Here is an 11,627-nt window from a genome sequence, read left to right on the forward strand (position 1 = left end):
AAACACGTACGTTGATTTTCGCTTGGGATCCTCCCTTGGGAATGACTGCGTACATCTTTGATATGATAAGTTTTGGTCTGATGTGATTACTGTGATGATTTTCGTAAATGGATTTATATGCACTAATTTTCGCTTGGGGTCCTTCCTTGGAAATGACTGCGTACATCTCTGATAAGATATGTGTATATGCTCAGTTTAGTTATGATATTTTTTACGTGCGTTGATTTTTGCTTGGGGTCCTCCCTCGGGAATGACTGTGTACATCTCTGATAAGATATGTGTATATGCTCAGTTTAGTTATGATATTTGTTATGTGCATTTCTTTTCGCTTGGGGTCCTCCCTTGGAAATGACTGTGTACATCTCTGATAAGATATGTGTATATGCTCATTTTAGTTATGATATTTGAGTATATGATGCCGTGTATATTTTGTATCTGACTTTCATGCAGGAGTGGGTCCAGGGTATGGAGATTTCTCTATAAACTTGGAGCTTATTGAGATTTGTTATCTCACCGCGTTTGGGGACATCATTTTAGGTATACGGATTGCCGGTGAGCCCTCACGGGGTAAGGATACGACCCATAGATAGAGGTGTTGTTATGGATCGGATCTTGGGTAGTAGTATGCTATTATTTTTTAGAGGATTATTATATTGCTTTCGTATTCCTATTGTTTTGAGTCTCATGATGTCTGATCCGTTACTTTGTATATATTTTGTACATGTTTTCTGCTTTGATGCATGTACAATTGTGTATTCAGGCATGTTCATATGATTATGTAGTATTCAGTTATGTGTATGTGTTGGTTATGCATGCTGTTAGACTTAGTGGCACAGCCAATTTATGCGCGAGCCCATGGATGAGTATTTGATCCTTGATGGATATCTGAGATTCTGAAATTATGGATTATTTGAATTGTTTATCAGGGAACCTTGAACGTAGGATTTCTAAATCCCCATTTGTTCGGTTTACAGTCGTTATGCTGTCCGATTTTCGTCTTTGTCATATAAAAAAAATAAATTATTGCTATATATCATGTGAATTGGATAAAAGAAAAAGAAAAAGTTAAATCGTATTTGTGTAAGTTAAGTTTTTCGCTGATCATATTTAATATCATATGTGTGTTAATTGAACCGGGTCGAGACGGGGATGTTATAATTTCCAACATTTTTTGCACCATTGTTATGATCTGTAACATGTTGACTTTCTCCAAAGCTCCAAGACCTCCCATGGTTTTCACTCCCTCAAAGATCTGGATCAAAAACACCTCCAGATCGAAAATGCTCTGATATCAAATTGATGAAACCTAATAAATACAAATAAAATTGAATTAACGAAATATGAAGACAAGCTCCTTCCGGTCACTAATTATAGATTCCACAAGACTCTAATGGTTGCAAGCAGCCTTGCAAAAATGTAAGAAAATACTACTTAGAGGACCTCTCCTCCCGATTGATTCCCTTTCGCATTGTTTACAACAAATTTTCCACATTTCGACACCCTATGCCACTATTCTCATCAATTTGTTAGATAATTTCTCTCTCCTCTGACTTATTCCTAATGGTTAGACCTAGGCCCACTATTCTAGCCCATCATGACCAAACTTTAAGATGATAAAAGAAATCCAACATTAGCATTCTACCCTCCATTAAACGTATATCTTTTTACAAAGAATATGCTTAACAACATTCCAATGTCTTTTCAAATGGTGTAAAACTAAACCTTGTTATTAAATTAACTGCATGCTATGTTAGGTCTAATGCTATCTGTAATATACAAAAATGCTCTAATGTCACTAAGATATAGTACTTCATGATGAAGAATTTTTTTCATCACCTTTTCATGGATGATCATTGGGCAGTTTAATGAATATTATTTATTTACATAAAATTAGTGTAAGATTTCTTATTCTTACATCGATGTAAGAATATATCGCTCTTATATATATATATATATATATATATATATATATATATATATATATATATATATATATATATACTTTTATGTCTCTCATGTTGTATAAAATAAAATTATCTTGCATATACATAAAAGTGTGTGGGCCTATCTGGCACCATGTGAAGATATGAGAAAAAAAAATATAAGTCTCACCCACTTTTATGTGCGAGTAGAATATAAAATTTATCTCTTACAATATGAGAAACATTAAACCTTTTATACACACATATAAAAGGATATAAGGTTTAATATTTCTCATATTGTAAGAGATAAATAGATAAATTTATCTTCTACACACACATAAAAGTATATGGAGCCCATATATATATTAATTGAGAGTTAAAACATCAAACCCAACCAAATTTTTTAGATGAAAACACATATCCTTGTCGTTACCATCATCTTGATCAAATGCAAGAACCACTGATGTATCGCCATCTGCTTCAAGTGCTTCTTTTAGTGGATGAACAAATTCATCTTGTATGAAACACTCGTATTATGTACGGTAACTAGTGAATTTGATGAACAAGATGTATTTGCAACTCCTGAATAACCAAGACGCCTTGTTGATAAAAGAGGTGCATTTAAGTTTTACTTTCTAGGGCGTTTAAAATCCATAGTTTCCAGATTTTCTTCTTCTTCCATATTATGGGAACATCTATAACTGGAGCGAGTATGTGAGATAATTAATTACTTGACAAAAAGTTCGTCAAAGTTGTGACTAGAGAGGACATGACATCTAGTTGAGCGAAATAAATAATAGCAGTTGAAAATATAGATATTTCGGCCGAAATCTTGCTGGTCACAATTCACAGGTGGGTTGGAAAGCCTCTTCTACGTGGGAAGAGGAGCAAGAAAGCAGAGATATATATATATATATAAAAGATGAAGAAGAATTTATGTCAAATATACAGTAACAGCAGAATTTACATGGTTGTCTTTAAACTTTTCAATTAGCGAAAGACAAGGTAATGTAAAACCTAAGACAAGGTAACTAATCCACCGTAAAGTCATACAACGAGGGGAGGGAAGAACCAAAGAGCAAACAAAAAAAATATATAGACGAACTGTGCAAAGGAAAACTTTCATAGCTGGGTATGCAATATATAATCCCACCGTAAATTTTCATTGAAATTTATGATCTTTCCGGACCTCGTAATGGGGTATATCTTCCCCTAATCTAAACTTCCATATACAAAAGAGAAATCATAACAAATACAGAGTTAAAAAGAGTTACAAGGAAAAATTGTGTTTACACAAAGGATAAGAGTGAAAAAAGTTGCAAGTTGCAACAGAATGTGAATCGGCGATTGCTCAGCCAAAAATAGTTGCAAGTATCAAAATCTGTCGCATAACAAACTTTCATGTACAGGTTTAGTTGAAAACTGTGGTAACTTATCAGTTATCACCATTTTTGCCGTCATGGCATATTGGAGAATAGCAGCAGCATCTGCACTACTTGAACCCTCTGCTGACAAAACCATAATTCATTACGTATATTTACAAGCTATCCTGCTCGTCTACTTCACCTTCAGGTTCAATCCAGATGATATTTCTAACTGTTTGTAGAGACAAAACCCAATAGATAAATAGCACTCATGATTACTGGGTTGCAAGGTGTAAAAAGTACTGGTTGGCAAGAATAGGCTTGTCCCATAAGGAACACAGAAAACATGATTATTGATTTCTGATTCACTCACTTTCGGTCATTAATTTGCTCCCGTGCTTTATTACAAAGCTCTAATGTCTCAGCATGGCTAGGATCAAGACAAAGGGCCGCTTCACAGTCTCGGACAGTAGAAACATAATCACCCATTGAATCATGAAATGCTGCCCGAAGATGTAACAGTTGCAGATCTGGCTTAAAATTGATGGCCCTTGAAAGCTCTGCTATTGCTTCAGCTTCCTTATGATCATCCATCAAAACTGGTAGAAAGAGGATTCATGTCAGACTTAACAAGTTTTGTGCACACTAAGAATCTAAGACACATTTAACAAACGGGTTTCAAGGGTTGAAGATTAAATCATTATCACATTACTCTGTCAAGGTGCTTATAGTTATAGCAAACAAAGTACTTCTGCATGAACTAAGGCCAAATATCAAAACAACAAAACCATACAAAACGAACGAGGCTCTAATAAATTAGGTCATCAAACAAGAATAGTCTTACACTCAAAAGATTTGTTTTCTCTGTCACATCATCAATGATTGCTGGTGACAAGATTAACTAGCCCAAAATCAGCATGGCACCCTCCAGATATGTGTAATTTGACAGGCATGTTATAAACGTAAACTATCTGAAGTGCTATGATATTCCTTCAACATTTAAAGCAATGCCTAAAGCTCATTTTATGCTCTGATAAGTGTGCAAGATCCACATGTTATTTCCCATAATCTTTTACCCAGTATGATGTGTCAAGGAATTTAATTAATTACTAATAGAAGCTTACGTAGGGAGAGTGGATGGAAGTTCACGTTGATGCAATATTACAATTAAATAAGAGGAAACTTAATCACATATGCTGCCAACTTAAACAAGTGGAGTTAAGGTACATAAACAAGTAAATGAAGATAGCTGATATATGTATAACACTTCTCTCCAGTAGCAGTCACCACTTTCATTGGAGGAGAAATTTTGCACATATGTAAATTTAGGCAGAAAAAATAAACCAAAAGACCCTAGCTCTTCTTTTGCATCCTTTGCATCTTCATTATTTTTCCTTTCTTCTTTTTCAGGTACTGCTTCATCTTCTTTTTCTTTCTTTTTCTTCAATTTCTTTTTTTTGTTTGAAACTGTTCTTGATTTCAAACTTTGTGTTTCCATCCTCTCTATTGCTTCATCGAAAGCCTTCACCGTTTTTAAAAACATTTCCTTGAGCTCAGAATCGCTAAGTCCTTCCATGGTTTTCATTTCTTGACAAATATGGACCAGAAGCACCTCCGGATCGAAGATGCTCTGATACCAAATTGATAGAGCCAGAAAATCATATTAAAGTAAAATAATGGAGACAAGCTCCTTACAAACACCAATTGCAGAAAAATAAACCAAAATAGCTCACCCTTAGAACCAACGCACCAAGGTTCCAAAAAATTTCTTAGCCCAACATGACAACAACCAGACAGCCCAACATGATAGTACCTAAACAAGTGTACCAACTCGGTCCTCATTCGCAAGTGGGGGAGGTGCGAACCCTAACAACCAGAAAAGAGTGCCACGTAAAGAAGGACAACATGCAACACCAGACACGTCGACAGCAGAGGGAGGGAACGGCACGACAAGCAGCAACCAGAGAAGGTCTGGTTTCCGGCAAGTAACATTGAAAGAGATGGATGACAAATGACAACAAGTGTGACGCTCCCTACTGACATGACTATGTATATCAACAGCCCAACCTGAACGTAATGTTTTTGGGAGTAGTTAAGGCGATGTCGGAGGAAGCGGAGTTGCAAACGGTGAACCGAGGAGACAGAGAGTGGGGGAAATTATAACTCAGCGTCCAAAGCTTTGTAGGATTGACGTCTAGCAAGTCTCTGAAAATGCAGGGGGAAATTGTTGACAGTGAAATAATACGAGATGAAAGCGTCCTCAACATTGTGGGTATCACTTCCAACCATTTGTTAAAGTTCAGGGATAAGGTTCTGCCTATGTGGTCAAGATGCTTCAAACAATGGGACCCAGGTAAAAGTTTTCTCATGTTACCTATCCTCTCTCTTTACCTTGAGGACAAGATGAGTTTTGGACGGGAAGTATTGATGGCCCTGAAAGTGGTGAGTGGGTTAGTAGTTAGTTATGGAATTCTTCTAGAATATTCCTAAAGGAGGGGGAATAGGTGGAGTGAGGTAGGCATGAATTAAGTGAATATTCGGGGGAACTAGGGATCTCTTGGAACCTAGGTGCGTTGGTTTTAAGGGTGAGCTAGGGTCTTCTGGTTTATTTTTCTACAATTAGTGTTTGTAAGGAATTTGTCTCCATTATTTTACTTCAATGTAATTTTCTAGTTCCATCACAATGTAAGTGTCCATGCTATATAACACAGACCAAACAAACAATTTGGGCAGAAGGGTGCAAGTAACTTATTGGCTGATCAACTATTTAAGTTGGATTTTACTCCCCAATAGTTGGCAAGAAAGAAGTCATAATGTAGAGACAAAGAAGGAACCACATGAAGGAACTAAGTTTGTGTTGAAAGTTATGAATTCTGGAGGGGAAGAGAACCCCAGATAAGGATGTCCTAATCATTAAACATATCCAAGTATAATGTTTCCTCAAAATTAGATTCTCGCAGTCATATTATTTCTTCAATTGACCATGTGGTTCTAGAACCCAGCATAGCCATAAAGGAAGAGTGCTGGTTAAAACACATAATGAAATATTACAACCATCATAGCATAACTGAACAGGATCAGCATCAGCCACAACAAACATTTGAAACACAAAAATAGCATACAATCAGAACAATTCTCCCTCCTATCCCACCCCACACCCCAAAAGAAATAAGGACAAGACTAAAGAATAAAATAACTAGCTGTATGGAAATTACCTGCTGCCCTATGTCTGTAAGGATAAGTCCTTAGAGGATCCAACTGTGTTGCCAAACTAAGATCGTTCTTTGCCATGTCACGATCACAATATTCAGAACGCTTCTCATAAGCTGATGCATTATTCTGGGCCTTGACTATAAGCTTTGTCATCTCATCATATGCAGATTTATGCTGATTTGTAAGATGATATACCCGTGCCAACCCTTGATGTGCTCGTGTATGCTTGATGTTGAGTGCATGCTTGTAGCAGTCAGCAGCAAGGTCTAGCTTTTCACAATCTATGTATACACTCCCTAAATTATTTAGTGCCTACAATTACAACGTAAAAGAATGACAAAAATAAATTCACTATTTCAGCACCGAAATCAAGTTAACATGTTTAATCTCAAAACAAAATAAAACTCACTTGTCCCTTCCGAAGACCATCTGAAGGGCATTTAAGAGCTTCCTCCAAGAGAATGATCACATATTTTGAAGACTCTGAATCAAGATTTGAGTCAGCTAATGCATAAGCTTTGAGAAAGAAAGCTTCAAATGACCTTTGAATAGAAATGGACTCCTCAGCCTTTGCTAATGCTTCTTCACGATGACCAGTGTCATACAATATCCATCCTTCATAAACAAGCCTTTCATGTGCTGAAGAAGAATGATTTCTAGCTAGACGCAAACTACGCATGGCTGCCTTTTGAGAATTTAACCTGAAAGATTCAGAAAAATCAACGCCTACAATGGACAAGGTCATGCTCAGGTATTAAACATAATGAAGGACCTAAACACTAATTAAATATCCTATGTGCATAACAAGCAACAATTAGAAAGAGTTCGTTGCATGCAATATTTGTGGTGGATATTGAAAAGTAAGAAAATAGCAAAAAAGTATACACTCACATAATTCGACCAGTCTTGTAAAAGAGATATCAGCTTCCATCCATCTCACAGGCAGAGGATAGAAGGATAAAATAACAATTAAAAGTACATTGCATGGATCAAAACTTATAGCAGCTTGAAATAAAGCAAGGAAACATCTCATAATATGAGAGATGTTGCATTCTTCGAGTTGTGGAAGAATGGTTCAATAAGACAGTTTCTTGATATGAGAGATGTCGAAGCAAGTTATGTTTGGAGGAGCTCGCCATGGCTAGTATCCAGATAAAGATATTTGGTCTTGGGAAAAAGGAGATATCCCCTAACCTAGTAACTAGTTAGTAGCAACAGAATGAAAATGGAATAGGAAATACTAAGACTTTTGGATTGAGAATTCCTCCCTGCTTACTTTCCAACCTCTCATTTCACAAAAACAGTAAACAAATCGACTTCATTTTTGCTCTTTTGCATATTTTTATCCTATAAAATGCTTCGTTCTTGATGCTAATATGAACTCCAAAGAAGATAAAAGAACAGGAGGAGAAAACTCAACATACACAAGAAATGATAGCATCAACTGAAACATGCAAGTGGCAACTAAAACTGTTCTCCAGTACTTTGTTACTTTGTCTAGTTTGATGGATGGTCATGCAACAATTTCCTCTGTTTTTAACATAGTTCAAAGTCAGAAGTCACAACAAACTAATCTATTTAGCAGCAAATAAAGCCATGAGTTCCATGCAGAAATATTTTCGCAGTTTAGTTCAGTTTGAACTGAAAAAGAATAATAAAACATATCTAGCTATATTTAGATATAAATCATCCTCACCATTCACAGAGAGATGTGTAAAACAACGAATAGAAAATAATGCCATTAAGAGAGAATTCTTGCTGGAAGGAATTTATGAGGTTAAAAAACTATAAATGAATTAATGTAAGGCTTACACTTACCGTAACAGAAGGAGAGATTGCCGAAAGTGTAAAATACTTTTCCTCGGGTCATTTTCTAACATTTTGTGTACAACAGCCAAAGAACCAATATCATCAACAGAAGACCATCTGTCATATAACTGCATCCAGCAATCAGCCTGACTCCACCGCTGAGCAACGGGGCGGAGGAGTTCTACCAAGTGATCACCACGCATATTCCCATGAAACATCATATAATTTGGATCCAATGTCAAAATTGCCCTGACATCTCTGAGGGCTCCTTCGTATTCCTCCATGGAAATCAAGAACCAAGCTCTTAATTCAAGGCAGTCCGGAGAAACCTTGAAACCAATTACTTTATTGATTTCGGAGATGGCAGCTCCAAACTTGTTATCCTCCAGCAAAGAAACAGCCCGGTATTTGTATGGAAAAGTAAGAGTTGGATCCAATTCAGTTGCAGAGACCAAGTCCACCATTTTCTCCTTCCCAGTACAATACAAAGACCTTTCCTGATACATCCATCCAACTGGTTTATAATCAGATATAAGTGAGTTCATCATCTTGTATGCTGAATATGTGTGACCGAGCTTATATTTGGCCCTTGCAACACCCACTGAAGAATAAATATGTCCAGCCTCAACAGCAGCCTCAAACCAATGCTGTGCATCTTTGTACTCCTTTCTCTCGAGCATAACAACACCTAATTGGTGATAAGCAAGTTGCTTCTGCCAACCTTCCACAGCACACTCTCCTAATCTTTCCAAGAGCATCATCGTCGTGTTAGACTTCACATCTTCCTCCATCGCAACCTGACTCAGAAAATAATACAACACAAAGGACACATGTCCTGCCATAGCCAATCTATCCCTACCCTCTGGACTACAAAACAACCTCATAACAATCGAACGCTGCATTGAACCAGGGAGCTCTCTCAGAAACACCTGTACACAAGCCGCCACCAGCAGATACGCGGTCTCCTCCAGTCCATACTCAATCAGCAACACTGCTTCATCCATGTCCCTAACCAGATAGGCCAAATGAGCATCACAAGCAGACTTCATCTCATCACAACAAAACTTATTCGCAAAAGAAAGCATCTCCAGAACAACACTGGGAGGAAACTTACTCAAGTTCAACCTTTTGTTTCTACTAAAAACCTCAGCAGCCATCATTACCTCAACAGAAACCCCATTCCGCGAGAAATTTATCTTCTCCCTCCTACACTCAACGAATCCACCATACAGCATTGTCTCAAAGGGCCTAGAAAGTGCGGCCATAGAGTATCTCCTACACCTAATTTCACTATCACCAATGCAAAAACACAAATCACTAACAGCACCACCACCACCACCATCATCATCTTCATTAGAAGTTGAACATTCCTCATCACTATCATAATCTACAATAATATCTCTAAGGAAACACGAACAACGATCAAACTCCAATTCAGGATCATACCCAGGGACCAAACTAGCCTTAGGGCATTCGAGTTTCCTTATACGACAATCCATTGACGATGATCCCACAAGCTCATCCTCTCTCCTCTCATACCTCAACCACGAAGCCAGCACAACCTTGAAGTGCACGTTCGCCGTGTTCCGCTGGGCCAACCGGAGGCTCCGCCGGAAAAGGCTCGGATCCGGCAGACCACGGAACACCGCGCATTGCTCCAAAAACGCGTCGGATTTCTGGAGTTGTTCACAATTCTCGATTCTCCGACGAACGCCGGCGAGGGTTTCCACAAAATCCACGGGCTTCAGGGAAGATTCGATTACAGGTTCTAGAAGCTTCGTCGAGGGAAATCCACAAGGGAGAAGAGCCTCCAAAACGGCGTCGCACGTGGAACCTCGCAAGTTTCCAACCGGTTTGCTTCGACCGGTTTGGCTTTTGGAGTGGTGTTGTAAGTGATGGAACAGTTTCTCCCCAACACTTCCGCCGCCGCAGCCGCCGTCGGCGGATTGATTGAGAGCATAGACCTGAGTGCCCTTACAGCTGTCCTTGATCTTCATACTACGAATCGAGTTGATGATGTTCGGGTGCATCTTCGCTGTTTTTTTTTTTTTCCCCACCAAAGTTGGAAAGTTTTAATGGTGGATTGAGAGGGAACAAAATTGAGCAAGGGAAAATTAGATGAATGCAATTTAAAATTAAAAAATAAAATAAACGGTGGGATCTTTTTTTTTTTTTTTTTGATTCCCGTTTTCCCGAGAAAATGGAGGAAAAGGGAAACGAGAAAATCGAATGGGAGGAGTGGTGGTGGAGATGGAGGTGGCCGTTGAAACGGCCACTCTCGTTCGCTCTCTCTATATATCTTTTTTCTCTCTACGATCGATGAGTTTTGCTAATATGAATTTTCTCTCTATATATCTTACTTCCAAATATGAATTTTCCCACTCGTTTATAAGATTTTGTTTTTATTTAGAAAAAAATTCTGCTTTCTATCATTTGGATTTAGAGAGAGAGAGAGAGAGAGAGAGCCGACGCTAGAGAATTTCCCCCTTAATTTATGTGAGATCAAATCTCTTCAAAAAAAAATTAAGATTATAGATTAACGACTAACTAATTACAATCAGTACCGGTCCCTTGATGTTGGTGATTTGGTCTTTTATTTACGTATTTGCACTTAAAATTTAATTGAAAAATTAATTAGTATTTTAAAAAAATAATATATATATATATAATGCACGTATCTTGTAATACTAATACCCTGTCTTGTGGAAATATTTACACTAAAATAAAAAAAAAAAACTCACAGCTACATTCTATCATACATATTTTCATAAGTGAAAATATTCTTACACACTAATTTATAAAGGAAAAAGTATTTATCATTTTAAATGATATAATTTTATGTCATTTTTAATATAGGCGACAAAACAGCGGCCTGTCCTGTACTATCATAAGTCCGCCAAAAAATGGACTGGCCCACCGCGCCCCATTTGTGCGAGCAAGGTGAGTTTCCCGCCGATCCAATGACATTTTACACTAAAATAAATAATTAAATAAATATTTCAGCCGAGCAGATTGGCGACTTTCCTTGATCAAAAGTCCCAAAAGGAAATCCTTAACAGGGATGAAATGCAAATCTCAGTAAATTATAAAACTACTAATCTTACTCTGTTATAATTCCAAACTGTGCTCTGGTTGACTGTTTTAATAATTAATTTCACTGTCATATAATTCATGAAGTAAGAAACATGCACACATATACAGGCATACAGCTACACATAGAAAATCACTAGTCTTCTAAAACTACTGTGTGGACTCTTAGATCCCAGATAAGCTACTATATATGTATCCGCATATAGCGCATGTGTTCCATATAGAACGA

The 11,627-nt window shown here is 37.4% G+C and overlaps 1 protein-coding gene across 2 annotated transcripts; it reads right to left on the reverse strand.

Moving 5' to 3' along the window:
• Positions 1-3,110: 3,110 nt before the first annotated feature.
• On the reverse strand, positions 3,111-10,608 carry LOC133318111 (ethylene-overproduction protein 1-like). Of its 2 annotated transcripts, XM_061520056.1 has the most exons (4): positions 8,318-10,608; positions 6,909-7,200; positions 6,502-6,811; positions 3,111-3,885 (listed from the first exon to the last, which is right to left on the reverse strand). In XM_061520056.1, the coding sequence occupies exons 1-4, from the start codon at positions 10,336-10,338 to the stop codon at positions 3,656-3,658; spliced, it is 2,853 nt and encodes a 950-aa protein (XP_061376040.1). In that variant the 5' UTR covers positions 10,339-10,608; the 3' UTR covers positions 3,111-3,655. The 2 variants fall into 2 exon arrangements, with proteins under 2 accessions (XP_061376040.1, XP_061376049.1); XM_061520065.1 differs by lacking the exon at positions 3,111-3,885 and having other exon boundaries at positions 6,698-6,780.
• Between the last annotated feature and the right edge of the window lie 1,019 nt (positions 10,609-11,627).

This window comes from Gastrolobium bilobum, unplaced genomic scaffold (assembly GCF_033153095.1).
Source record: "Gastrolobium bilobum isolate Gb01-03AN ecotype WA unplaced genomic scaffold, APGP_CSIRO_Gbil_v1 utg7996, whole genome shotgun sequence".
NCBI lineage: Eukaryota > Viridiplantae > Streptophyta > Magnoliopsida > Fabales > Fabaceae > Gastrolobium > Gastrolobium bilobum.

Excerpts from the sequence above, each read along its gene's own strand:
- LOC133318111 (XM_061520056.1), bottom strand. The coding sequence starts at position 10,338 with ATGCACCCGAACATCATCAACTCGATTCGTAGTATGAAGATCAAGGAC. Across the intron at positions 6,812-6,908 it reads ATGGTCTTCGGAAGGGACAA|GCACTAAATAATTTAGGGAG; the intron begins GTGAGTTTTATT and ends TTGTAATTGTAG. Across the intron at positions 3,886-6,501 it reads TTACAGACATAGGGCAGCAG|TTTTGATGGATGATCATAAG; the intron begins GTAATTTCCATA and ends TCTTTCTACCAG.